The sequence below is a fragment of the Arachis hypogaea genome, chromosome 3 (genome assembly GCF_003086295.3).
Source record: "Arachis hypogaea cultivar Tifrunner chromosome 3, arahy.Tifrunner.gnm2.J5K5, whole genome shotgun sequence".
In the NCBI taxonomy this organism is placed as follows: Eukaryota; Viridiplantae; Streptophyta; class Magnoliopsida; order Fabales; family Fabaceae; genus Arachis; species Arachis hypogaea.
Genome location: NC_092038.1, coordinates 126,090,081 through 126,117,888, shown reverse-complemented (window position 1 = coordinate 126,117,888; position 27,808 = coordinate 126,090,081). Strand labels below are relative to the sequence as shown.

At 38.9% G+C, this 27,808-nt stretch overlaps 5 protein-coding genes and 1 long non-coding RNA gene across 7 annotated transcripts; all 6 read right to left on the bottom strand.

The window, feature by feature from the left end:
• Positions 1–194: 194 nt before the first annotated feature.
• Positions 195–5,458, bottom strand: LOC112791358 (uncharacterized). The gene is made up of 3 exons (XM_025834158.3): positions 5,054–5,458; positions 3,976–4,138; positions 195–3,823 (listed from the first exon to the last, which is right to left on the bottom strand). The coding sequence occupies exons 1-3, from the start codon at positions 5,165–5,167 to the stop codon at positions 390–392; spliced, it is 3,711 nt and encodes a 1,236-aa protein (XP_025689943.1). The 5' UTR covers positions 5,168–5,458; the 3' UTR covers positions 195–389.
• Positions 5,459–8,621: 3,163 nt separating this feature from the next.
• Positions 8,622–9,098, bottom strand: LOC114927484 (uncharacterized). The gene has a single exon (XM_029297459.1). It carries the CDS (start codon positions 9,096–9,098, stop codon positions 8,622–8,624), a length of 477 nt encoding a protein of 158 aa, XP_029153292.1.
• On the bottom strand, positions 9,095–11,289 carry LOC112781810 (uncharacterized). Its single transcript, XM_025824558.1, has 4 exons — positions 10,974–11,289; positions 9,796–10,316; positions 9,321–9,663; positions 9,095–9,237 (listed from the first exon to the last, which is right to left on the bottom strand). The coding sequence occupies exons 1-4, from the start codon at positions 11,287–11,289 to the stop codon at positions 9,095–9,097; spliced, it is 1,323 nt and encodes a 440-aa protein (XP_025680343.1).
• A 1,658-nt stretch (positions 11,290–12,947) lies between these two features.
• On the bottom strand, positions 12,948–14,773 carry LOC112791357 (anthocyanidin reductase ((2S)-flavan-3-ol-forming)). 2 transcript variants are annotated; one of them, XM_072230140.1, is made up of 6 exons: positions 14,479–14,773; positions 14,208–14,374; positions 13,932–14,132; positions 13,694–13,853; positions 13,391–13,604; positions 12,948–13,245 (listed from the first exon to the last, which is right to left on the bottom strand). In XM_072230140.1, exons 1-6 carry the CDS (start codon positions 14,669–14,671, stop codon positions 13,101–13,103), a joined length of 1,080 nt encoding a protein of 359 aa, XP_072086241.1. In that variant the 5' UTR covers positions 14,672–14,773; the 3' UTR covers positions 12,948–13,100. The 2 variants fall into 2 exon arrangements, with proteins under 2 accessions (XP_072086241.1, XP_025689942.1); XM_025834157.3 differs by having other exon boundaries at positions 14,536–14,760.
• Positions 14,774–17,013: 2,240 nt separating this feature from the next.
• Positions 17,014–18,792, bottom strand: LOC112791356 (uncharacterized). Its single transcript, XM_025834156.3, has 4 exons — positions 18,616–18,792; positions 18,381–18,483; positions 18,171–18,289; positions 17,014–17,551 (listed from the first exon to the last, which is right to left on the bottom strand). The coding sequence occupies exons 2-4, from the start codon at positions 18,475–18,477 to the stop codon at positions 17,432–17,434; spliced, it is 336 nt and encodes a 111-aa protein (XP_025689941.1). The 5' UTR covers positions 18,478–18,483; positions 18,616–18,792; the 3' UTR covers positions 17,014–17,431.
• Positions 18,793–20,013: 1,221 nt separating this feature from the next.
• On the bottom strand, positions 20,014–22,676 carry LOC112791355 (uncharacterized). Its single transcript, XR_003197203.3, has 2 exons — positions 22,263–22,676; positions 20,014–20,463 (listed from the first exon to the last, which is right to left on the bottom strand). It is a non-coding gene; the product is annotated as an uncharacterized lncRNA (long non-coding RNA).
• Between the last annotated feature and the right edge of the window lie 5,132 nt (positions 22,677–27,808).

The following is a 27,808-nucleotide window of genomic DNA, read 5'->3' as shown; positions in this document are numbered from 1 at the left end:
CACCCAATAACCCACCTTATCAACTAATAAAACTTAGTTGTGAATTAGTTAATCATGCAATAGACCTTCAAATTTCGGTGTGGTAGTTGTGAATCAAGTAATAGACCTTCAAATTTGATCATGTTTCTATGATCATAAAGAAGGTGGTCAGCCGTACAATGAACTTGTTTTCAACAGAAAGCATACACACAATATGAATAAACGCACCATATATTTACCATACAACATGGATTCTCTTCATACTTGGAACCGCATGGGAACACAATTGTAGCTTATGAATGACAAATATGTGTATTTTCTCCTATATTTACGAACAGAAGAAAGCATACAAGCATTGAAGGCAAATTCACCAATTTGAACAAAATTTCCAGCTTGAAACTGTACCATCATCACCCAGATGTCATTGAATTCAGCTTCTTTTCATACATTTTGGCACGTCGAAGAGCGTCCAAGGCTTCAGCTTGTTTTCCTGAACGTTTCAAATTAACCGCCTTTCTTTTTTCATCTTTGATTCTTTCTTCTAACTGAATTCTTTCTTGGTTAGAGTTTTCACCTTTAGTGACATTGGATTTCACAGGCTCTTGTCTCTCCGGGCCTCTTGATGCAACATTAGCATCTTCGATTCCAATAGCTTTCAGAGCAGATAAGAGTTGAGGATCGAGAAAATCCTCAACAGTCACATCTTCTGCTGCATCTGGTTTATTGGCATCATGGGCTGCCAACTCCTCCAACTGGGTTTCGATCGCCTTCGCCTTTTCAAACTCGGCTTCTGCTTCCTCTGTGCGGTCCTCCCTCCGTAGTTTTAGGGCTTGGCGTTTGTGGCCCAGGGACTCCTGTTGCAGCTTGAACCGATCACGGCTACTCAATGGTTTTGAAGCAACACTTGTTGACTCTTGCTTCGCGGCAACACTTGTTGACTCTTGCTTCTTTACAGCATGAGATGCATCAGGAACATTATTTGCAGAAGAAGTAATTGGCTGCACACTTCCATCCTCCAAACTCTTCTCTAACAGCTTGGCCTGCCGGAGTTCTTCTTTAGCTTCTGCAAGTTTCCCTTCTCTTTTCAAAGTAACTGCCTTCCTTTTATGAGCTAAAATATCTTGATGTAGGTGGTCCATGGAAGCATAATTCTGAGCAGCATTTAACTTGCTAATGCTAGGTTTTTCATTTGTGCCAGTCAATTCTCTTTTAGTGGTAACACGGTTTTTGAGTTGCTGATCTTGGTTGAGATTTTCCGAGGAGCCCAAATGAATAGGATTAGTTGTTTGAGATGAACTTGTTGAACCATCACTAGTAAGTCTATCTATTGAATGCATGGAGTGGCCATCTGAAGTGATATTATCAGTTGTTTGTGCTGTGTTCATCTTTTCTGCAAGATTTTCCCTTGAAGCACTCACCTTGGCTGATAATGGATCCTTATTTTCGATTGGCTGAGAGGGAGGAAGCACTGAATTACCTGACTCCCTTAAGAATGGAATATTTGTATCTGAACCTTTATCCGCTTCAACAGTTGATCTTAAACTCTCAGGTTTTTCCTGTAAGTCAGATGATTCAGGCATTACTGATTTTTCATCCTCCATTTGAGCTTCCAGACTCTTGGCCATTCTTAAAACTTCCTCAGCTTCTTCTATTTCTCCTTGGCGCCTTAAAGCAAGAGCCTTCCTTTTCAATGCTAAAAGTTCTCTTTGAATCTCACCCTTACTCCTAGAAGCTTTAGCAGGAATACCTGAAGACGAATTGTGTATATATGGTTCCTTTTTAGCTGGATCTTTCTTTACAGTCACAGGTTCAAATTCATCCTTCCACCCCAGATTGACGAGCATGGAATTCAAGGCGGGGTCACGCATATCCTCTTCCGAAACAAGAGTATTGCTTTCTTCATCAATTGCAGATTCAAGTGGAGGATTTAAGATTTCATGTGTCATCATAGTAGCCTCAACCCGTGCTTCATTTTTTGGTGCTTCCAACTCTGAAAGCTCCGTTTCCAATGCTTTAGCCATGCTTAGCACTTCCTCTGCATCTTCAGCTTTCCCTTCACGCCTGAGAGCAAGGGCCTTTCTCTTTAATCCCAAGAGCTCCCTCTGGATTTGACCCTTATTTTTTCTTGGTGCTCTAGAATTCTTAGTTAAAGAAGCATCACTGACAGGCAGAGAATGATCATTTTCTTTCTTCAAAAGCTTGCTTGGAGAACTAGAAGGTTCATTACTGTCATCATTCCAACCCAAGTCCTTAAGGAGTGAAAGATAGGCTGGATCAGACATATCTTGATCTGTCACATCATCTTCACTTCCTTCCTCAACTTGCATATTTCTATGAATATCAGAATGCTTTCTTGATGTATGCAAGACATTGTCTGTGGTACTACTTATCTGAGGTGCTTTGAGATTTGAAGCCTTGTCCAACTCTGTCAGCTGACGCTCAAGATCAGCCCCCTTTCGCATTTCTTCCTCTGCTTCGTTCAGTTTTCCTTCCCTTCTCAAGGTAAGAGCCTTCTTTTTCGAGCTCAAAAGCTCTCTCTGAATCATCAGTCGGCTTTTTGATGCCATTTTTGAAGCAGAAGTATTAGTGGCATTAGTATTTCTCTCATCAAATTGAATGGAGTCTGATCCATTACCTGTAATGTCAGAACTCATATTTTTCTGAACAGCAGTGGACTTTTCAAATATGGTGCTGTCTTCCGACTCAAAGCCCCTTTCTAATAACTTCGCCTTTTTTAAGGATGCCATTGCTTCTTCAGTATTACCTGCCCGCTTCTGATTAAGAGCTTCTCTTTTCAAATATTGAATTTCACTAAGCACTGCTTCTTTGTCAATGGTTTGGGACTTTATGAATGTTTGTTCAGGTTCAGTCCAACCTATTGACTCCAAAGCAACAGCTAATTCAGGGTCCATCATATCCTCTTCAGTCACTTCAAAATTAGCACCAAGATCATCAGAAATATGAATAAGGCCATCAAGATCAAAACCTTTCCCATGATCATGCAGATTTGAACCTTCTTTTTCACTATCCATGCTACGGATAAGTGCTGATAGTTCATCATCAGAATCTTCAGCTTCAGCTAGGAGTTCCTGTTCTTCCAGCTGCTTTTCAAGAATTTTAGCTCTTTTTAATTCCTCTTTCGCCTCTGCAAGCCTACCCTCACGCTTCAATGTAAGAGCCTTTTTTTTCAGAGCAACAACCTCAGTCTTGTCAATTCTGCTGCCCTTTTCTTCACCAGTCTTCGGACGGACTTCTCCAATGATTGATGACAGTTCACCCTCCAAACTCAAGCTTGCTGGCTTTCTATCTTCACTATGTAGATCCATATCAGACCAACCCAGCTCTCTAAGTTCAGACATAAGATCGTCCTTTTCTTTACCCGCATGAGGAAGTGACTTTGTTTTACTGCCAACCTCTTCTGGACTACCTTTGTTATGAATGTCTGACAAGTTTCCAGAAGATAACATCTTCTTACGGTTCTTCCTTAACTGAATTTCCAAAGAATCAGCCTGCCTCTCAAGTTCCTTTCCTCTCTTAAAAGATCTCAAGGCCTCCTCAGATTTCCCTTCTCCTTTCAGAATTTTGTACTTCCTTTTTTCCTCCAATGCTTGCTGACGTAACTCATCAGGAGTGGTGGATCCAACATCAATGCCCAGAATATCAGGCTTATCATTTGAGACAAATTGTTGTATTTCGCTGTCATCAGAATTAGAAAATCCCTTAGCACTTGAAGATGATGCAGTGCCAATTGATTTTTGACTGCTGGGAGCTTTTTCCTCTCTACCAGAACCAAGAATCTGGCTTAAAACTTCATCCTCATCTCTAGAAGTTGATTTCACGTTCCCTGGATGAATTGAAGTGAATATTTGAAAATATGGAACTGAAGTGATAAAGAAAGAAAGAACATAATTGACAGAGTACAACTCCAGTGTAAACTAGTACACATACAAAAGATTTTGTTTTTCAAAAAAAAAAGGAGAGAGAAAAGAAAAACACCTCTTCCCAATCTGCGTCCCTGTCTCAACTCAAACCGTGCTGCCTCTTCTAGCTTCTTACATGGTTCACAAATACGTACAGGGGAATCACCTTGTCCACGTAAAACCATTCTTTGCTGGGTACAACTGTTGCAAAACAAGCCCCCACACCTTCTACAATGATGCTGAAACATGAAAGAAAACTGCCTATTAAATTTTGGACAATTATTGCTAACATAGTTCCAATAAGACTCTTATAAGCAAACATGGAGAAGCATATTCCGGCATATAATCCCATTTTTCAATTTCCACAGAAGACCAAAAATACTAACTTAACCCATCTCATTGTGTTTATTGAGACCAAAATTCCATTTGACTAAAACAGAAACATTGAATTACCCATCTCATTGGAAATACAGATGCAATGCAGAAGGGAAGTGGTACCAAAAGATCAAAACACAACCACATGACATAGACAGATGTTCTTTTCTACATTTACAGAAATGAGTAGGAAGTAAATTCGCACGTATTCTCCCAATGGGAAAATGAGCAAACGAACTACTCTTGTATTCATGGATCAAAGAGAAAAGCACAGCATTTTGACAGTTGGAAATACTTAAACTCTTGTAATGCAAAGCCAATAAGTTAAGAGATAGTCATTTAGCTAGGATCAACTAAGAAGCAATCTAACACATAATTATACACATACAATAATATCTCTTATAAGCATGGCATTTACATACAATTAGACCCTGTAATTGAAAATTCAGTCAGCTTAACCGGATTATCCCAGAAAAATCACTGACGACTAATTTTCAAATCACTTTTAACTTAATGAGAACTAACTATTTGTGAACGTAACAACATCAATGACAAAATTTCAATCGATCATGAAAAAATTAGTGAGAACTGGCATAACCAAAAAAGTAAAAAATAAAAAATAAGCCATCGTTCTATAGAGAAATTGAAATCATGGGCTTTCTCCCTAAAAGCAAAAGTTTCAACATTTGCTCATAGAAGAAGAAAAGAATGAACAATCGGATCATGAATAATATGAAACAGAACCCAAAAGAATACAATAAAATAAAAAGAAGAAGAACCTTGCGATTGATGAAGGTGAACTGAGAGGAACATCCCTGGCAGTGTGAGGAATCGACGACCCAAGTATTCCCTCGCAGTGAAGGCTTTGGCGGCAACCCGATCTTCTCCAACATGTTGCTCCCTTTCTTTTGCGATCTTGTGAATTCTTAAAATCAAACTATGAAGCGGAGAGAGAAAAAAGGATGGGGAAAGATAATTAGTCTGGTTTCGTGGGAGAGAGAAAAACGATGAAATCGGTGAAGAAGAAGAAGAAGAAGAAGAAGAAGAAGAAGAAGAAAAGTGGCGATGGTTGCAAGCTGCCGATCCCGAAACGCGTACGTGACTCCGGTTCTTGTACACCCGGTTTAACCAGTTTCACATACGCGTGCAAAACAGCAATACTATGTCGTCGTTTTGCTTTACCTTTGCTTTTATTCATTTTTCAGATTATATCAATTTTTTGTTCCGGAAAGTATTGTGAATTTTTACCATGCTAGGTCAAATATTTTTAAACTATTTAGTTTAATTCCCTATTATTCTGTTTGATTTTACTCCGTAAGTCCGTATACAAATATATATATATATATATATATATATATATATATATATATATATATATATATATTTGAGATTTCATTTAAACCCTTTTCATGTGTAATGAATAAGAAAATTAATTATTTTGCTAATAAATTTTAGAAAAATAAGTTTAATTGTTATGAAGCATGCAACCACTTTTTTATTTTACATATTGGAAAGGACATGGTGTATAACCACGTTATGGGTGTTTATGGTGCTTTACCTAACTGTGACGGTTGGGATGAAGAAATCGGACGGACCGATTTCACCACGGTAATCAAACGGTCCGATTTAGGGGCTGGAAAGGAACACAAATCGAACTGTTCGATTTGTGCCCACAACCAGGTGTCACGCATGCAAGTAGCCCCGCACCCCTTGTAGCTAGAGTTTCGTGATTGCCGAACCCGCCTCCCATTCTCTTTCACTTTCAGCAACCCAAAGTTTCTTCTTCTCCAACTCCACCAGCAACATATCCATGGTCCTCCATTGATAAAGTTTAAAATAAAAAAAAATTGGACCACTCTCTAACAATGCCTAGAAGAAGAAGAATAATAAAAGATGTTAATCGTCCGGAGCTTCACATTGCAAATTATCTTGATCATCCTAATTATGTAAGTTTTTATTGTAAAAAAATTTATTTTAAGTAAAATAATAATTATTATTAAGTTAGAGATTAGTAAATTATTATGATGATAATGTTAGAAATTAATGTAATAGTAGTAATAGTAGTAGTGTCTGAGTATTTTAATCTGATTAATTAAATTTTAGGAATTAGTAATGTTAGAGTATAATAATGCAGAGATTAAAAATTAGTGTAATAAGATTATTTAGAAGAAAAGATTATGATATATTATAATAAAATAATAAATTAATTATTGTTGTTAACAAAATAATTAAATTAATGATAATAATAATACTGTTATTAAAAATGGAGATATAATAAATAAAATAATTAATTATTATTACTGAATTTATTGGAATAATAATAATAATAATAATAATAATAATAATAATAATAATAAGTCATATTGATTGTTTTATTATTTTTATTAGGATACGGTCTTAATAGAATAGAATAGATAGATACCAATCGTTTAGTTAGCATTAATTGTTAGTAATAAATAAATTTTTATAGTAATAATATTTATTTATGATTAAACGTTCGTAGGATAGTAAAATAATTATTATGATTTAAATATTATTAAATTAATTATTTTTGTTATAAGTAAAACATAAATATTTAATAAAAGATTAATGATTGATTTATTGTTGTATGTATATTGTTAGAACATAATTGAATAGTTACTTGAATATTAGTATATAATATGATAGTTATTTATTTAACAGTATTGTTATTATTATTATTTTTATTGGTTGTGGTTGTGGATACGTTTTACTGGTTATTTGGTAATAAAAGTTTGATTTGATCAATTTAATTTGATAATTAATTAATATTATGTTTGTGTTTAGGGTTTTCGAATGTTGCAATATAACCACTACATGCCACCGGATCGGTACAATTCAATAGTGGAGGGGTATTTACGGGACACCGGCTTTTATCATGTTTCACAGATTGGAGTTGTCCAATGTCAGTCGGCATTGATTAATGCTCTGGTCGAGAGATGGCGCCCTGAGACGCATACTTTTCACTTTCCAGTTGGTGAGTGTGCCGTGACACTGGAGGATGTGGCGCTAATTCTTGGTCTTCCGACAAATGGTTTGCCAGTTACGGGACCGACACTGAGCAGTTATGAGGCTTTAGAGGCTGAATGCTTGGATCAGTTTGGTGTTGCACCTATGAAGACAGACTGCAGGGAAAGTTCATTAAGTTGGTTTGGTTTCGAGCATTGAAAAATCGATTAGTGTTGGTTGATGAGGTCCAGATTCATAGGTACGTGAAGTGCCATATAATGTTATTGTTTGGGATCGTTATGTTTGGAGATAAGTCTGCAGCATGGGTGCACTGGAAGTTTCTGCCGTTACTCCGTAACTTTGGCGGGATCATACAATTCAGTTGGGGATCGGCCTGCCTGGTACACCTGTATAGATCGTTGTATAGAGCAACTCGTGTCGACTGTAAGGAGATTGATGGTCCGCTGACACTGTTGCTTGCCTGGGCATGGATCCGTCTACCATTCATTGCGCCGATTCCAAGCAATCCTCAAATCTTTTCGATTGCAAATAGGTAAATTTAATTACTAGACGCTTTGAAATAGTTTATTTTACATTGTATTGATAAATGTAAGTTAACGAATCGCTTGATGTCAGGTGGCAGAACTGGGAACGTGAGAATCGGCCATACAGATATCGTACCCTTGATCACTATAGGAGAGATCTGGATCTTCTGCAAGAAGGACAGGTTTGTTGTAATAAATAAGTAGTTCTTTTCGTTTACTCGTGTTATTATTTTGTGTGTAATCCTCGGTTACTTGTATAATGTGTGTAGTTTGTTTGGGAGCCTTATGCAATTGGAAGGACCGATCCGGACGTGATTCCTCCTGACATCCGTCAGCATTCTGCTATTTGGAGTGCCAAAGTTCCACTTATATCTTTTGAATGTATTGAGTGACATGCATCTGATAGACTGAGGAGGCAATTTGGTTTGGCTCAGGGGGTTCCTGATCAGGAGCAAGACCTAGGTGAAGCACACGGCGAAGTTCTGACAGGTCCGAAGAATCAAGATTGGTCTGGAACAATAACGTCATACAATAACGTCGTACAATAACGTCACATATGAAAGTCATACAATATATAAAAATTTCAAATGCATGCAATAAATCGAGTGACTGATATGGCTGGAGCTCTATTGGGTGGTCGCACCCGGATTATTTTCACCACCACGTTGACGACATCTACTACGGCTGTGGCCCTCGGCCCCGCATTGCTTACATCTCCTAGGACGACGCAACATCCGAGTGTCCATCTCATTCAAGAAACGAGTCATCCTTGCCGACCTTTGGATACCCGTCTAAGGAATGGATTACCAACAAATCGAGGTCTATGATAAATAGGTCATGTTGTTGGATTCCCAAGTGGCTTAAACCTAGCCCTGTATACTCGTCGAACCTGGTCCATCTTGTAAACATCATGTACATACAGTTGCCAATACAGACGTTGGTTTGCACAACAAGCAAACACATGTCGACACGGAAGCCGGTCAACTTGGAACTCACCACAGTCACACCGTTGTTGACGGAGATCCACTGCATACTCCATACCACTAGGACACTCACACACTTCGAATACCTCATTCTGTTGGTCAAAGCAACTAACTTGAATGTTACCAGCTGCCCACTGATTTGCATGCAGTTTGGAGGTTACAAGTTCAGAGAACACATGTCCTGCATTAATTCTAGCCTCAGCCTCGGCTCTTTTCCGGGTGAACAATTCATTAAGCCTGTAAAACGTTGCCTTAACAAGTGCAGTGACTGGAAGATTGCAAGCCCCTTTCAGTACCGAGTTGATGCATTCCACAAGATTGGTTGTCATATAACCCCATTGATATCCCCATCAAATGCTAAAGCATAATGCTCACGCGGTATTCGATCCAACCAGTTGGTATAAGCCTCACCCCGCTCACGTAAACGCTGATAACGCGTCTCGTACTCACGAATTGTTCGTGAGTAACCTGTCAATTAAAAAGGGACCCACCATCAAAAACCTCATCATAATAACTGAGTTCAGGAGTAAATGTAATCGTAACTATCATACCTATGTTGACGATAAGCTTCTGCAAATACGGAGCCTTGAATTTTCTCAGAAAGTTGGACTCTATATGTCTGATGCAGAACATATGGAATGCTCTGGGAGGAGACCAAGCTCTGTTACTACGATCAATAGCAGACCTAATGGAATCGTGCCGATCGGATATAAGGCCCACTCCGTCACGTGTCACAACATGCTGTCGCAAGTTACTCAGGAAAAAGTGCCAGGCCTCAGATGTCTCTCCCTCAACTATCGCAAATGCAATCGGCACGATGTTGTTGTTGCCATCCTGTGAGACTGCAACCAACAAACAACCCTTGTATTTTCCATACAAATGAGTTCCGTCTACCTGCACTATTGGCTTGCAATGTCTGAAGACTCTAATACAAGGGTAATAACTCCAGAAGAGTCGGTGAAGTACACGAATATTAGGAACCAAATCATCTCCCTAATACGCAGGCATTGTTTGAAAATGAACAACTGCGGATGGCTCCTTGTGACATATGGCCTCAAACCATATCGGCAAGGCTTCGTACGAAGCTTCCCATCCTCCGAAAATTGATTCCACTGCCTTTTGTTTTGCCAACCATGCTTTGCGATAACTAATGGTGTAGTTAAACTTTGACTGTACTTCTGCAATCACTGATTTCACCCTTATAGACGGGTCAACTTCTACCAATGGCTTTATTGCTTCTGTAAATGTGTTGGAATCCAGCTTCGAATGATCTTGAGAAATGGTGGCCCTAGTACAGGTGTGACTACCATTGTACCTCCTTATCTCCCAACAGAACTTTCTGGACATCTTGCTCACCCTGATCAGCCAATCACATCCTGCACCATATTGGGTGTATTTAGCATAGAATGTCGTGGGTTCTGACTCATGCACCCGATAATATACACCTCTGCGAATTGTATAATCTTTTATCGCCTTAATTACTGCCTCCCTAGAACTGAATTCCATTCCCACAGTAAATTCACCATCCGGCAGAAAGGGAAGCTCTGCTGCAATCACATCACAAATATTACAGTTGTCAGCATTAATAATCTAATAATTAAATGCCCTGTCCGGTCCGCAAGAACCAGCCGCTCAGGACAAACCAGCAGGTCCGGTCGAACTGACCGGTCCAAACGAGCAGGTCGGTCCAAACGAACCGGTCAGCTCGATCGAACCGGCCGATCCGGTCAAACCATTCGATCCAAACGAACCAGACGGCTTGGTCAAACCGGCCGGTCCGGTAGAACTGATCTGGTCCGGTCGAAATGCCCGGTCAGGTCAAACTGTCCGGTCTGGTCAAACCGGTTCGGTCAAATCGGTCGGTCCAAACGAACCGGTCAGCACGGTCGAACTGGCCGGTCCAAACAAACCGGACGGCTTGGTCGAACCGGCCGGTCAGGTCGAACTGATCCGGTCCTATCAAATCGGTCGGTCAGGTAGGTCCGTCCGGTTTGGTCAAACCGGTCCGGTAGAACCGGCCGGTTCAAACAAACGTAAAACAGTACATTTCTCAGCCTACATGTACACTTCATAATTCAACGTTAAAGAATTACTAATTACATGCTATATTTTGCTAATTACCATTGTCTAAACAATTTCTCCTAAACTCATAACCCATGTACAAATCATACTTTCACAAATCTTAATTTAAATTAATGGCGCACCTGCATTTACATATTGAGGAAACTCCGGTGCATGCATGGCCTCCAAATCCAACGACCACATGAAACTCGGCTCCACAAACGGCTGCTGATTTGCTAATGCATTTGCCACATCCGCCACATCTGCCACCATAGCCTCGTCAGCTTGATCTTCGTCTACACCCGGTTCAACGACCACGTAGTTACTTTCGAACTCTTCTTCACTATCACTGTTGTAATCCTCCAATTCAATATCTCGGTCCGTTGCAGATTGCTCAAACTCGATATACAGTTCGATAAACGATATTCGCGACCGACTTCCGAGATACACTGAAAACATTTCTTGAATGCTCGCTTCGTTTGTCACGTATTTCGTTTGAAATTGCACGAACCCACCAAAGACAGATATAGGATATCTGTACAGAATACACGATACTATCCTTCTTGTTTGAGAGTCTATCTTCTCACAAATGATACCTTTTAATTCTTCAAATGACAGTGTGAATGGAATAATAATATCTAACGGATTGTCACACACAAATTTCACTCCTTCTGATGTTTGTAATAAAATTTGGCCATGATAATATACTTTTAATCTTACTCTATCATCCATGATAATAGAGAAGAAGAGATCTACAAAAAAAAAAGAAAAAGAGATCTATAGAGAAAAAATTTGGAGAGTTGAAGCAGCGAAGAAGAAGAATGAAATGGATTGCTCAGCTTGAGTAGATAAATCTATATATATATATGACACTCAAATCGGACCGTCCGACCGCATGCAAACAAATCAGACGGTCCAATTTAGGGGCAGCCCGCCAAAAAGTTTTTAAACCCAGAAATCGGTGGGTCCGATTTGGGTTATTTTTTGAATTCATCCCTTAAATCGCATGGTCCGACTTCCATGCACGAAGCAACACTTCCCACAAATTGGACGGTCCGATTTGTGTCCCCTCATCCCTGCAAAAAATCGGACCGTCCGATTTTCGTCCGTCAACTAAACGCCGTCACACTCTTGTTAAACACCTATGAACTCCATAAACCAGCGTTACACCAAACTAAGCATCATATGCAAAAAAAATAGCCGCATGCAGCTAACAATTTTATACTCACATTTGATTATATCAAATACTATTATATAGATAAAAATAATTAACTTACACATTCATTGTTTATATATAACAAACGGATCAATGTAGAGATAAGCAGCCACAATTTTTCCCAAGTATTTCTTGCAACATATACTGCTGGACCAGTTCAGGAAAGCTAAGGTAACTTTGCATTTACTCCACAATAATATGAATAAGGATGATGTTGTAGGTGTTTTTTTTTTCCTCTTGTTTGTTCTAATCTTCAAATTTATGCATTACATTTCCCTTATTTATATTTATTTCATCAGAATGATATATTATCTTATCTAATGCTTGAGGATGCTTATGTGTTAGGAAGAATCAAACAATGTTGTATTCTCGATTTAAAGGATACTTTCATGACTTTAGTACCTAATTATTGGAAGCATAAAATGAACTGCAAGTTTCCTTTCTCACTATTACCCTTCTCTTGTTTCCATAAAGTTGGAAGCATAAAATCTTTCTTTTCAATGTACTCGAGTTTTAAAATCTAAATTTTGCTGAGCAGGTCACTGATTTTGGGCTTTCCAGACCTCATGCTTTGATTGTCCGAGGAACTTTTGGATATCTAGATCCAGAGTATATGTCTACAAGAACCTTCACTGAGAAGAGTGAAGTTTATAGTTTTGGTATGCTACTCTTTGAGCTTATTACTGGCAGGAATCCACAGCAAGGTCTCATGGAATATATAAAACTAGTAAGAACCGTGTCTTCATGTGGGATTCTCAGTGTTCTCAAAGGCTTTGATAGTTTTATGTTCTGGTATGGTGTAGGTCTTGATTTTAAAGTTATGAACTTGGAGAGTATGAAAATTAACCATGAATTAATCCATATTTTAGTAAAGTAATTAACCATGAATTGAACTAATCCATCACAAACACAGTAGGAAATTGACAGTAATAAGCCTACTGTTTCCTTGATTTAGGTTATTGTTTAAATTAATACATCACACTGGACTTCAAGAAATAGCTAGTTATTACATAACAAGCGTAAAGCATGCTGAAGGCATTGGATTTATGAAGATCTAGTTCTTGAGGGCACCCTTAGTCTTTAAGTATTCCACAGTCTGATCATAAATTTCTTCAACTCCATACTTGAAACTGAAGCCTTCTTTGATAAGCTTCTCAGAAGAGACGATTAACTTTGTTTTGGAAGGGCAATCATTGAATCTGCAATTACAAACATGATCCTTGTGTTAAATTGAAAATGAGTGAAAACAGTATACATAATAAAGGCTTCACATAAAAGTGCAATATGAAAGCAACAAAACATGATTCTAAAAAATTCACACCAAATTTCAGATTAGAAGCTTACTCAGTTGGAACTTTATACTGAGGGTACCGTTTGTTAAGAAACTTAGCAAGCTCAGGAACACTAGTGTTGTGGCCACAGCAAATGTATCTACCAGAAGCTGATTCCTTCTCTGCCACAAATATATGTGCCCGGCAAATATCCTCCACATGAGTTATGGATATTGAACCTGACAGCATCTGCATTCCTTTCAAACCATTTATGAGGAAATCGTTGCCTGCAGGGTTTCAAAGAATACCATTATTGAAACATGATTGAACTCAATTACTATTAGGAGTATTTGACTATTTGTAATGTTTTTTGAACCTGTTATAAGGCATGTGGCAAGGCCAACACTAGATGGGATATCTGGGGTGAGAGAAGGACCAACTGTGAGGGTAGGTATGAGAGTGATGAGATTAATGTGATTCTCTTCAGCAAATTTCCATGCAGCCTTCTCAGCTAGTGTTTTGGATGCTGGATATCCCTGAACATTTGGATTACCAACTTCACTTTTAGTATCTATCATCATTCAATAATATAGTTTGGTTTCTATATACATTACCCAAGTAGGTGGCTTTGCAGTGTTCAAGAATTCAATATCAGTCCAGTTGGTTTCATCCATGACCAAACCTGTCCCATTGAGTTGGTTTATAGTCACTGCAGCTGCCGATGATGTCAGGATTACTCTTTTAACTTGTTTTGCTTTTGAACATGCTTTCAACACATTCAGGACACCTTTTATTGCTGGCTTTATCATGTCATTCTGCAACATGTCACTCTTTTTTAATTCAATCACTCATTCACACGTTTAAAAGTATGTAATTTCAATGTAAAATACCTCAGGGTCTTCAGAAGCAAAGTTGACAGGGGTAGCAAGTTGGAAGACTAGTTCACAACCTGCTATTGGGGCATCAAAATCTTCTTCCACTGTTAACTCTGCTCTAAATATCTTCAACTCTCCCAGACTTTTTAGTGCCAATAGGTGAGATATTTTCTTAAGATTATCTGCACACAATTGCCCTCTTAAGAGATTAATTAAATAACGTTTTGTTCAATTCAATAGAATAAAATGGTAACTTCAATACATTTTTAAAATTTATTGGAATAACCTGAGATGAAACGTGTTATTAGAGAATGCATGGTAGAGAGTGAATGGGCCAACCAACCTGGGTTTCTAACAGTGGTGTTGACGGCATAACCTTTCTGAAGCAACTGCTTTATGAGCAAAGAAGCCACAAAACCAGTTCCACCAATGACGCATGCCTTCTTCTTATTCTCCATTTGGTTCTCGATGCTAGCCATGTTCAAAGATGTAATGGGATAATGGAGAGTTATACATACTTGTTTGCTCCTTAAATAATAGGGTGTTCCATTTCCATCAGTTACTTGAGCATGCACGTGACCAACTCATCAACAACAAGTCCTATGAAACTAACTGAACAAATCTATCAATTTAGTAAGAGAGATATATTCATTAAAGTTATTTAACATTCATATATTCATTTCAATATTTTTAATTATCAATTCCCACCTCACCTTCCACACTCACATGATACATCTACTCTTCTAGCATCTTAACGTTTCACCTGCACAAGCATATAACATTAGCTAAAGGTAGGGAGAATTCTCATCCTCTATATATATATATATATATTGCTACAATTTTTATGATAAAGATATTACACTTGAAAATTGAAAGAATTTTAAATATGAATTGTTCAAGATATAATGTTTATTTTTAGAATTGTTATACACCTTATTTAACATTTGAAAATTTGACATTTATTTTTTTATTATATGATATAATTTAAAAATATTACATTTATTTTATCTTAATTATCCTATAATTAATGTAGTCTTTATTGAACTTAATAATTCATGTGGGACTCGGTAACGCTGTATTTCCCATGGAGAATGGAGATGTATAAGAACGTTTTCCAATCATGAAAAATGAAGGTGCATAATATGGGATGAGAAGCCCGTTTTGGCTCCCTGTATTGCCATTTTTTTTTCCTGCGCATGGTATCTCTCGTCCCGATAGGTTAAGAGTTAATTTGTTATGAATCTGAGTTCCATTTAAGGGTTTGCCGTTAGCCAATAGATTGCTGTTGTATGTACAAAGCAAAATTTAAAATCCTGACACTTACTTAAACCAACGAGTGAATTGATGTTTAACAATATAATAACCTAATTTAGATTTTGAGCACTTATTATTCATGCCTATTGGCTTTTGTGACCTAAATCTAATCACTCAAGTCCTAAGTGCTTCCACAATGTTAGTGGAAATATACACAAAATTTCACTAGATTTCTCGTGCGATGTGAGGCACCTAACTAATTTAAATGTGAGAGAATGGTAGTTAGGTAGTTTGATTAAAATTTTTCCCCTGTAATTTACTGCAAATGTCCAATGCTTTATATTTCTTTAGTTAATCAACATTTCCATGCTCCATCAGATAATGCTTTTTCTGCCCCCTTTTTACCAACTGATCTACTAAAGACTATATATAGAAATTAGAATAGATGTCAAAATCTATGGTTATATAACAGGAAACTAATGACTATGTCTCTTAAGTAGTTGTCGTCTTCAATGGATCCCATGAATCTAGACAACAAATCCAATTTGTTAAGACCTTGTCAACGTCGTCACTATCTCCCTCCTCATCTGCCCTATCATCTCCATGGACACATTGTCCACCACTCCGATCACTTCCTTCAACTTCTTTTTCTGAACCAATGTTTAGTAATCGTTTCAGTTCCTATAAGAGCGGCGATAGCGACATTGCTTGTTGTACTGATAGTTTGGATGCGAGGTCGAAAATGTCTACCGGTTTGGACTCCGGAGAGAAGGAATGAAGTACTCGGAACCCATTCCAAATGAGATTTTGCATATGATGTCAAAGGAAAATCTTCTTATGATGTCCTAATATACAACAATCTATATTGCTTGCCGGAGAGTAGAGAAAGACGTGCCATTGGGGTAGTTGTGAAATTTAGTCTTGAGAATTTGGTGGATGTCAGAGTTGGAGGTGATGCTGTTATCAAGGACATGGAGGTGAATGCTTCTGGTGAGTGAAGTGCGAAGCAGGTGGATGTATCAGTCATAGAGATTTGAGAAGTGTGTGGTACATGACATGTTGAGGTAGGTGCTACATGCATGACAGTTACATCATGGCTTGATTTTGGAGCTGAAGAGAAAGAAGGAGAAGATGATAAAAATTAGAAGAGAACAGCAGATGGGACATGAACTATTTTGTCCCCCTTTAGAGTTGTCAAAGACTATTTTGTCTCCCGTAAAAATTAACGAAGCAAAGAACCAAAATACTGATAGAATTATTTGTTAGGGATCAATCGAATAATTAATTTTAGTTTGGAATTAAAGTGTCTAGTCTAAAATTTTTATTTTAGTTTGGAATTAAAGTGTCTAGTCTAAAATTTTTGGGAACTAAAATGAATAAATACTCTTATTATTCTTATTATTGTTAAAAGGAAGGTATCCAAACTAAAATCATTTTTTAATAATAAACTTATCAATTTCAAAATAAATATTAATTTAATAATTAGTACAGCCAAAAAATCAATGTATCTAAACATAATTATATAAAAATACTTTTTTTTTCTAAATGTAAAGACCTAAACAAAAAATTTCGCCAAGACGGATTCTGCTCCAGTATTCAGCATTGATAAATACTGCAACTACAATTATATACTCTAGTAAAAGGCAAATAATAACCACTGAAGTATGGAACATGAATTAGGAAATCTGCTATGCTGGGTTTTCAAATAAACCACTTAAGATTTAGCAATCCAGCAGTACAAAGCAATATCAGAAAGGAGGCATTCAACTAACGATGGGAATAATGAGAACTAAAGCCATAGCAACTATTTTTGCCTAGTCCACTGAGTGTAAAGTTCACTCTGTTAAGTAGAAATAAATATTAGAACCAAAAACTCGCTCTTTAGCATTAATCAAAACATATAATTTTTCTTGGTACTTGAAAGCATATTCTGTCTCTGAATCACTGGCCAAATTGAATGATATCTTTATTTGCACTATTTGGGTTCAATCATCAGTCTCATCTAGTAAATGCCCGTAAATTTTGTTCCAACGCTCTGAAGCTTCTTCTGGTGTGCGGAAAGTCCAAATGTGAGGCTTTGAACTCTCACGAGCTTCCAGAATTTCCTGCACAAAGTAATTCATCTTATTACCAGCTGAAAGCTTATTTTGATCCTGCGACTTGTGCAATGCAACAATGAAAAAGCATGAACATGAATGAGGCCATTCCATATCAATAATGATACTTCACCGCACAGAATGTTGTAAAGAGTTACATACACACACATCCATAGTATACACATACCACATGAAGATTGCAAGCAATAGACAAACAATGTAAAGAGGAAGAATACCAAAAAAGATCATTTGAAAAACATAGCTATAAGCATTCAGACTCCACATAAATTATAATCAAGCTGCAGAAGAACTACCCCTCCTAGCATTGATATCTGCCTTCACTTTTCCATTACTGCCAACTCTAGCATAGGATTGATCATGAAATCGAATTCGGTTCTAACTCTAACTATGTAGGCAGCATGACAGCAAAAAATTGCAAAATCTAATGTTTCACTCAACATAAAAATCGGAGATTTGGGAGCCGAGAATAGTAAAACAGATTTGAGGATATTAACTTAGAAGTATAAAATCAACACAAAGAAAATGTTTCCAACATCTATAAAATTAAATATTCATCCAATTACAGAGCACAACACACGAAACCAGAGAGGATGAGGAGGCAACCAACCTGGACCTCGGATTCCCTCTTCGTCTTGAGATTTAAGCAATCAAACATGGCTTTCCATTGCTTGGAACAATTATCAAGAACACCAACCCTGTAATATTGCTGCATCTGATGAACGGGGGCTGCGCGTATTCAAACATTAGTAGTATTTAGCTAACCAGATTGAGAAAATAGGGTTAAAGACAGTAACGGAAGAGGGATGAATGGAATTACAATAGCAGAACCAGAGAGCATCGAAGCAAGCGGAGCACTTCAATTCGCGCTTAACAGTAGAGCCGCGTGGATGTTCCTTCTCTTCCGCCTTAGACATAACAATCTGAGATAAAGTCAATATTTCTTTGACAGTTGCCAAATTTTGGAGCTATGATTATGAATTGATTGCTGGAAACCGAACAAAAATATAGAAGCAATGAAATAATGAACCCCGTCAGCAATGTAGAAACCAAACCTGTGGATTTTCGGCGCAGGAGGAACGACGATGAGGGGAAAATGGGGAAGCGAGGTGGAGATTAAAGATTTGTTAAGTGCTTCAGCGTTGCCCTCTCTTTTCAACGGAGACCAGAAGATCGTGCCTGGCGGAGCACGCAGTACGGCGGTTCCTATCTTTCTCTCTCTTTTTTTGGATAATGGGTTTAGGAGTTGGGCCCCTTTGCTGGATTGGGCCAGTCAACGGGGAGCTCGCCGAATAGTAGTTGACCATAAGAAAAGGGACTTGATACTCGTCTTCATCCAATTAAATTTAATGAAGAAACTAATTTAGATTGGTCGAGTCGGTTTAAGTAAATGTCTGAGAGTTTGAATCTTACTTTATAATTTGTACATGTAATTATTTATTGATCAGCCACTGTCCTTAAATGAAATTCAGATCCACTATTCGATTAGTTTTTGACATGTCAGACTAAAAAAAACCGTGACAACCAAAAAAAATTCAATGCAGAAATCTGGGGAATTATTAAGGTTCTCAGCATGGCTTGGACAATCAGCCCCATAGAAATTCACTATGATGTAATTTTTTTTTTTTGAAAGAACACTATGATGTAAGTTGGTTTGTCACTTTCGTTTTTTTTTTTCTCTTTTTGTTGCTATTTGGGCTTCGGCCCCCTATGTCACTAAAAATATATCTTTTTTTTTCTGTTTTTTATATTCTCTCCATGTGTATTGAACTATTGATGTGGCAACTTTATTGCCAAGAAGATTAAGATAACCTAAAAATGGAATAATTATATAAATATGAAAAATTTTTAAATGTACTGTAATACTGATATTTCAGTAATTTTTAATCATTAATCTTAATTATAATAATATATAATATATAATTAAGATCGATGATTAAAAAGACGATACACTTAAAAATCTTCCTATAAATTCTAGTAAAGTTATAGTATAGTAATAGACTACCGTATTATCCAATTCATAAAATGACCATAAATGATTAAATTATATAGAAGGCCTTCACAGTTTACCGTTAACAGTTAAGGTTAGTGAAAATATCATTTTTTATATATAACACGAAGTTTAAATACTACACTCCCAAACCAGTAATCACTTTATGTTTTTTTTCCTCCCTTAAAACTAAACTCTTTACAGGGTTTCTCAACTACTTCAAAGATATACTGAAATTTTAATTGTTTATATGCAATTCAAAGTATTTATTTTATTATTCTAGGAATTTAAATTTTTTTTTTAGTTAGTTTGTTATTTTTATGAGTATGCTTCAAAATCGCTTGATACAAATAATGCAGGATCCAAAATCTGGTTGAACGGTTCACGATATAATTCAAGATTTGACAACTATAATTTTTGGTACTAAGGACGTTCTTAAATTAGGCAGATTAGAACAATCAGCTAAAAGGAAACAATCAAGGGATAGCTTCATTATACAAGGTCTGTAATCTGTATGCATTTGTGCTCACAATAACCAAGATAAATACTATGTATACATATAACACAATGATTATACCTGAGTATGTTTCCATTTCATGTCACCTAACACAATCTCCACCAAAAATAATATTCAAATCACAAATGTCAAAGATGTTTCAGTTTACCCTTGGCAACAGAAGCCTTAAGATGCTGCATATGACATGAAGCTTTCTCAGGTCCTGTCAACCCAGAGCAAATGTCACTGGCTCCTAATGTGACAGCAAAGTAAAGATAAACACTACAAAGGAGAACTAGTAGAACAAGAGCTGACAAGAGGAACCGGTGCCTCTCCATGAGTGTTGACCAACTTCCCAGTTCATTCTTTGAGAACGGCCTCCTGAAAGATGGTGACCTCATCGGAGCTTGCCAGAAGCTGCATGTCATGTCAAACATTTGTAATTTGTAAATATCCAATACACACATATCTTTGGCTTCACAGAAAATATAATGAAATGGTTCATTTTTATTTCTATTCTTTTGGGGCTTAGAGAAATGACATCAGAATCACATTCCACTCAAAACTTGAGTTCGGAAAATGTAGTGAATTGTCTTGAGTTCGGAAAATGTAGTGAATTGTCTTCTTGACTTGGCCTTAAATAAAGAACAACGGGATGTTCATGCAACTAAATATGAAAGCATCCATAGCTCAATAAAAGCCATGAATCACACCCATTTCATCGGTGTACATCAAGCAAGATGATAGGAAAATTGAAAAGTCTAAAATTACACAATTTCTTTCTCTGGTGAATTACATTCAGTTCTCAAATAAAACCTAATTTATAGATATCAATGCATGAGACTGATGAAAGTAGATTCAACTAGTTACACATCCATCGCTTTGGAAATTCAAAATATTTAAGAATTGGAGAAATCCAGATATGTTGAATAATGGAAAATGGCAACCAAACTGGAAACTGCAGCTTTCAAGTTCAACCACGATGGAAAACAATATGGTAAAAGTAGTCTATAAATTTCATGCTAGAATAAATAAAATAAACAACGATAGCAACATCAATTGTCATAAAACAGAGAGCCTCAGCAAAATATATTTTATCATTAGACTCTAGAAGAAAATAGACTCATCCAGATTTTTCATGGATGACATAGGCCGGCCTGAAGTAAAACACAATTGAAAATAATATTTCTGCATTAAAATAATAATAATGCAACCCCTAAAGACCACTGGAACATTCTTTTCAGTGATACTTCAGCAATGTAATGACTCAAGAACTAAGAAAAGAAGACAGTTTTCCCTCTTGCAAAACTGGTTCCTTTTTTAAATATATAGAATAGAAGGTAAACCATTTTTCCCACTCAGAAAAACATGTTCAAATATTATATATGATTACATGAATTGTTATAAGGCAAATATGCTGCAGAAGTAGCTTATAATTTATCACAATTTTCCTGTTTCACTTCTATTGTTGGAACCCTGATCCTCAATTGTATCAACCACTAGAATAAGTTGATAGATACAACACAGCTGTGATCACAAGAAGTCAAAAGTGGGAATATAATTCATAAGAGAATTGTTGATTGCAAATTGCAAAAATAGCACCTAATCAAAACACTGACCATTGTAACTACTCTTAAACTCATCATACAATGCCATTAGGCTTGCAATGGAACAACATAGATCTCACTCTGACACTATCTATAATTCTATACCAAATGGCAATATCATTTTTTACCTATTTTCTTATCCTAGCAAGATCAATGAAATAGCCACGGCAGGAAAAAAGATACACAATCCGAGGACCAATACTGTTGATAAACAAAAACCATCCACTCTCAACCAAGGTCACACCAATGAGAATAATAGTTCCTTCGCAAAATTCAGGATGAGAATATTAATTAATTTAAGCCCACAAATTGAATCTACCGAAACCCTACCCCGTATTAATATGCAAATGCAACATCAGATCTGAAAATTCAAGCAGTGAATACTAAGGCAGTATCGAGACATGAATTAAATTGTCTCATCTAAGCAAAAGTTACTCCACGCTCATACAACAAAATGTTTTTTCGTTGAACTTTTCCGGGTAACATATACGTATACACAACATAATCCGAGACTAGAGAAAATCCAAGACACAAAGCAAAGCGAATCAAAACCAAAACCGCAGATGAAAACACAGATCGAATAAAAGGGAAAAGGAGAAAAGGCGTTACCGTGAAAACGGAAGGGCGGGCTTGATTTAAATTGAACTGAAGGGGAAGATTAGGGCGTGATGCAATTCGCGATGAAGAGCACGTAGCTCAGCAGCATAAACTAGAAGAAGATTAGAAAAACAATAACGGAAATGTATTTATTGTTATGTTAGGTGAGAAAGCATGAGATCCATCAATGTCAAAAACCGATGAACACAGTCTAATATGCCGCGGGGATAGACAACGATTCGTCGCAACTTGCAACTTTAATGCAAACACAAAAGAAAACTTCTTTAAATCCTGTGGTTGCAACCTTCCCCGACTCTTCTGTTCTTGGCCTGTATTTTCTTCTTAATATTTTTTACGTCACAAGGCTTTAAATAAAAATTTTCTACTTATAAAATTAGGAATTTGTGATTTTTATTTTCAATCCTTAAAAAAAATTATGGTGTTGATTCAAATAAATATTATAATTTTTTTCAGTATCAATTATTATGTTCACACCCATTTTTCTTTTTAAACATAGAAAGCTCAACACATTAAAGTGGAGCAACGAGCTACCAACCAAACCAACACCTAACACCCCAAACCTATCAACAGCCTCCCCCAGAATCACCACCACGCCATTCTGTATAGCTCATCACCGTCTTTGTGTGGATTACCTCCAGGCTTGCTCTTGTATTCTTAAAGATTCGTGCATTCCGTTCCAACCAGATGTTCCAAATAATTGCAAAGAATACTGTCATCCACATCTGCTGCCCTTGTTGTCTATTATGCAAGCCATGCCAGGTTTCAAACATTTTCCTAATGGTTCCAGGGATCACCCACTCTCTACCTAGTGACCTCAACCACTTACACCACACCTGCCAAGCTACCTCACACCTAAGGAATAAATGCTCAGCAGATTCTAATTCCTTAGTACACATTACACACAAACTATCCCCCAGAATGTTGACTCCTATTTTACCCAGCCGCTCCTTGGTGTTAACTCGATCAACTAGCACAAACCACCCAAATAGCTCAATCCTCGGAGGAACAAAACCTTTCCAAACGGAGCTCGTGAAACTATAACTCGTTATTTCAGCCGAAAGAGTCTCCGCTTGTATAGCCTGTATCACAGAACGAGTAGAGAAAACACCTTTATTGTCAAACTTCCAGACCACGCTGTCCTCCCGACCTGATGACAACCTCACTGGCCTTAACCTCTCATGCAGCTGATTGACAAGTTCTAGCTCCCATTGGAACAACTCCCTCCTCCATTGGAAATTCCAAATCCAATCAAGCCCATCCCAAAAGCCACAGTCCCCAATTAGAAGTCCTTGCTGGCTTGAGATAGAGTATAGTCTCGGATAACTCCCTTTGAGAACACCCCCTTGAATCCAGTTATCTTCCCAAAATCGGGTTTGCATACCATTGCCTATTTCCATTGCCAGTCCACTTACCATTTTATCCCGAATCCGCGGTTCTTTTATATTCAGCTGACAGATGTCCCCCCAAGGCCCTCCTTTTACTTGTAAAGGCTGAGTTGCCAACATTACATTCGGGTTCAACTTGTTACACGAACAAACAATCTTCTTCCACAGCGGGCAATCCTCCTTTGAAAACCGCCACCACCACTTAAACAGGAGCGCTGTGTTCCTTAGCATTGCATCACCAACCCCCAAGCCCCCCACCTTTTTTGGAGCCTGTACTAGCTCCCACTTAACCATAGGTATACCAGAGTTACCATTCTCCTTACACCACATAAAGTTCCGTTGTAGAGTGATCAGCTTGTCTGCCACGGCTTTCGGCATCTTGTACAGACTAAGATAATATATGGGAAGACTATTCAGTACCGACTTGATAAGGACCGGCTTCCCTGATTTATTCAACACCTTCGTTTTCCACAAGCTAAGCTTCTGTTCCACCTTATCAATGATTGGTTTCCAAGTCTTTACTAGCCGCGGATTTGCACCTAAAGAAATTCCCAAGTATCTTACCGGTAGAGCAGCTTGCTGGCATCCCAGTATTCCACATGCCTGATCAATCCATCTTTGCTCACAGTTCACCGATATCAGATTTGATTTTTCAAAATTGATGCTCAGCCCCGACATCAACTCAAAGCACCGCAACAGTCTCTTATAGTTAACAATTGTTTCAGTCTCCGGCGGGCAGAACAAGATAGTGTCATCCGCAAACTGTAAGTGTGACAGTTCAATATGATCTCCCCCTACCAGCAGTGGAGCAATGCGTCCGTTCCTGACAGCTTCCCCCAACATCCGATGCAAAACATCAACCACTAAAACGAACAGCAGTGGAGAAAGCGGGTCCCCTTGTCTTAGTCCCCTCTCCATCTTGAATGGCTTAGACGGTGACCCATTCACCAAGACTGCCATGGTAGCCGTAGTAACACCCTCCTTCACCCAACTCCTCCATCTTTGGCCAAAGCCCATTTTCTGGAGCACAATGTCAACAAAACTCCATCGCACTCTGTCATAGGCCTTTTGAAAATCCAGTTTGATAATGACTGCTGTCTTTTTCCTGGTCTTCAACCAATGAACCGTCTCGCAGGCTATGAGGGCGCCATCATGAATTTTCCTTCCCTTAACAAACGCAGTCTGAGTCTCTCCGACCAACCCCGGCATCACAGCTCGCATTCTTCTCACCAACACCTTCGAAATCACTTTATACACACACCCCACCATACTAATTGGCCGAAAATCCTTCACTTCCTTTGCACCTTCAAACTTTGGAGCTAGTGTCACCCAAGTGACATTGGCATCCGTTGGCATCTTCGCACTTTGAAAGAACCCCAATACCGCAGCAATGAAATCCCGCCCAATGTCCTCCCAACATTTCTTTATGAAGTTTATGTTATACCCATCACTCCCTGGGGCCTTGGAAGATTCCCAGTCCCACACAGCCTCCTTGATTTCCTCCTCCGTTGGCATTGCTTCTAAAGCTTCAGCCTCAGCCCTATGGATACACTTTACTAAGCCATCCCTGATTCCAATCCTCGGAACATATTCTTGTCTATATAACTCCTTATAGAATCCTCGAATCGCACCTTTAATTCTCGCCTGATTCCGCACAAGTCTTCCATGTATCATTAGTGCGTCGATCCTGTTATTCCGTCTTCTGGCTGAGGCAATGTTATGAAAGTATCTGGTATTCTTATCCATGTTTGCAGCATGCTTAGATCGAGACATCTGTTTCCAGTGCAATTCCTTTCTAATGTACCATTTTGAACAAAAGCTCACAAGCGCCTTTCGTCGAGCCTCTGTTGTACCATCATAAATTCCATCACTGACTAAATTGTCTAGCCTGGTAAGCTCCTCCTCAAACCTCATAAGTCTCTTATCATGTCCCTGAAGTTCTCCTTGTGCCATTTCCGCAATGGTTCTGTTAAAGCCCTCAGTTTGCACGTGAACTGCGCTTCTCCGAGGCTTTGCCATTCATCCTTCACCATTCTCAGAAACCCCTCATGCGTAAACCAGGAATCCAGACTTCTGAATGGTCGAGGTGCCCCTCCGAATCTTGTCCCGTCCAATATCAATGGACAGTGATCGGATAGCCCCCTTGGGCCACCCTTTATCCTAATATCCGGAAACTGCTCAGTCCATTCAATAGTCACCATCACTCTATCAATCCGACTACAGGACCGCCCCCTAAACCATGTAAACTTCCTATCCGTAAGAGGCAAATCAATCAACTGCATGTCATGCACCCATCCCTTAAACTCTTCCGATGATGCCGGCAAGCTAGTAACTCCTTTACGCTCCCCAACTTGTAAAATTTCATTAAAGTCCCCCATAAAACAGAACGGAACCTGACACAGCCCTGCCACATAACTCAGTTCCTCCCACACCCCCCTCTTTGCCTCCCTCCCATGCTCCCCGTACACCAAACAAAAAGCACAGTAAAAGTTGGTCCTTGTTAAAATGCCTTCAACACACAGCCACCTCTCACCTTTATATCTGTGACGGACTTGAAACACTCCATCATCCCAAATTAATAACAGACCCCCCGCTGTTCCTACAGCTTCCACAAAATCCCAACCAGCATTACTAGATCCCCAAAGCCTTGCAACCTCATATTTAGTAATCACTTCTTTTTTTGTTTCAACCAACCCCAACATGTTCAATTTATATTTACTTTTCAAAGACTTCAGCATGCTCATTTTACCGTCCCCCCTCCACCCCCTAATATTCCAACTGCCCACAATCATTTAAATAAAGTTTTGCTCACCTTTTGTTTATTTTTTGGCCGACTCATTCTCGCCTTTTCCTTCTGCTTCGCTAGCCTTCTCTTTGCCGCTATTTCCTCATTTTGTGCTTGTAGAATCGCCATAATGTCTTCTTCCTCATCGTATAAAACCGCTCCCGATTCCACAGCCAGTGCCCAGGTTGCTTGGTTTTCCTGGCTTTGTACTCCCTGCGTCCCCTTGTACTCCTCCCCTTCTACATGACCACCTGGGCCCAGCTCATTCCCTGCTCCACCCCCCGGGCGTCGCTTTTAGCAGCCACCCCCAGTATGTCTCCCTCTGTGTTGCCTTTAGCTTCTGAGGTTTCACCCTTCCTCGTTTTTCGGCTTAGACTCGTTTGGGAACCATCATCGTGGAGACCGGTCTCACCACCACCGTGCTGCGCCCCTTGTATCTGCCGGTGATTTGCTTCCCCCACCCTCGTCCCCTCATGCGCTACACCGCCACAATCCAACTCAACACCAGCCTCCTCAGTCGGCCCTACTCCCTCCACCTTCTCTTCCAAAACCTGGATCCTATCCTCCAACGAGCCCCTAGCTGTGTGCCTCACCTCTCCCTCCTCAAGTTCCTCCTCCTCTTGGCACCCCAGCCTCTCTCGCAAACCTACCATTTGCGCCGCATCACCCAGATCTCGTGGGACCTGCCGGATCATAAGACTACCCGACCCGGCCTTGCCCCCAATGGAGAGAGGTCCATGGACCGTTGCATGCAGTAGACTAGCCTGGCCCAGCCCAACAGCTGGCTCCCTTCGCAGGCGTGTTTCGTACACAGTCAACCTCCCATCTACCCCCTGATTTGCTATTGGGCCAACTGAAGACCAGCCCACCCCTCTACAATAACCCACACACGCCCCAGCCTTGTAACACACCTGATGGGCCTCGTCATACATACCATAAGTACCAGCCCATTCCACATGATCTCCTCTCACACCTCCACAAACCTGCGTAACCGTATTCTCCGACTCCCCCTCATGAACCACCTCACACCCCTTAGAATCTGCTACTCCACCTTCCTTGGTACTATCTGAATCTGGTACAACCGTATCCTTTTTGAAATTCAAATACTCAATGTTCACATCATTCAAAAAGACATCAGAAGTTACTATTCTGCCCTCTCCTTGCGCAGCCTCTGTAAGCCTGTCGGAAACCAATTCTGCCGCCGGATCCCAGTTACCCACCCCCTTTTCCAGGGCCGTGCCAGCGGCGCCAGAAGCTGCATTCTCATCATAGCCACTTCTGCTTCTCTCCATACTGACCACAGCATCCTCCTGGCAGCCTACCTCCTTCACAAAAATCCCAAATGCTGTCTTCCCAACAACAATTTG

Coding starts and splice junctions, on each gene's coding strand:
- LOC112791358 (XM_025834158.3), bottom strand. CDS start 5,167: ATGTTGGAGAAGATCGGGTTGCCGCCAAAGCCTTCACTGCGAGGGAAT. Junction 4,139..5,053: donor TCACCTTCATCAATCGCAAG/GTTCTTCTTCTT, acceptor TTCATGTTTCAG/CATCATTGTAGAAGGTGTGG. Junction 3,824..3,975: donor GGGACGCAGATTGGGAAGAG/GTGTTTTTCTTT, acceptor CAATTCATCCAG/GGAACGTGAAATCAACTTCT.
- LOC114927484 (XM_029297459.1), bottom strand. CDS start 9,098: ATGACAACCAATCTTGTGGAATGCATCAACTCGGTACTGAAAGGGGCT.
- LOC112781810 (XM_025824558.1), bottom strand. CDS start 11,289: ATGTTTTCAGTGTATCTCGGAAGTCGGTCGCGAATATCGTTTATCGAA. Junction 10,317..10,973: donor TCCTCAATATGTAAATGCAG/GTGCGCCATTAA, acceptor ATGTGATTGCAG/CAGAGCTTCCCTTTCTGCCG. Junction 9,664..9,795: donor GTCACAAGGAGCCATCCGCA/GTTGTTCATTTT, acceptor CCAATAGTGCAG/GTAGACGGAACTCATTTGTA.
- LOC112791357 (XM_072230140.1), bottom strand. CDS start 14,671: ATGGCTAGCATCGAGAACCAAATGGAGAATAAGAAGAAGGCATGCGTC. Junction 14,375..14,478: donor AATAACACGTTTCATCTCAG/GTTATTCCAATA, acceptor AATTGTGTGCAG/ATAATCTTAAGAAAATATCT. Junction 13,246..13,390: donor CAGTATAAAGTTCCAACTGA/GTAAGCTTCTAA, acceptor TTGTAATTGCAG/ATTCAATGATTGCCCTTCCA.
- LOC112791356 (XM_025834156.3), bottom strand. CDS start 18,477: ATGTCTAAGGCGGAAGAGAAGGAACATCCACGCGGCTCTACTGTTAAG. Junction 18,290..18,380: donor TGCTCTCTGGTTCTGCTATT/GTAATTCCATTC, acceptor GAATACGCGCAG/CCCCCGTTCATCAGATGCAG. Junction 17,552..18,170: donor AGAGGGAATCCGAGGTCCAG/GTTGGTTGCCTC, acceptor TACTTTGTGCAG/GAAATTCTGGAAGCTCGTGA.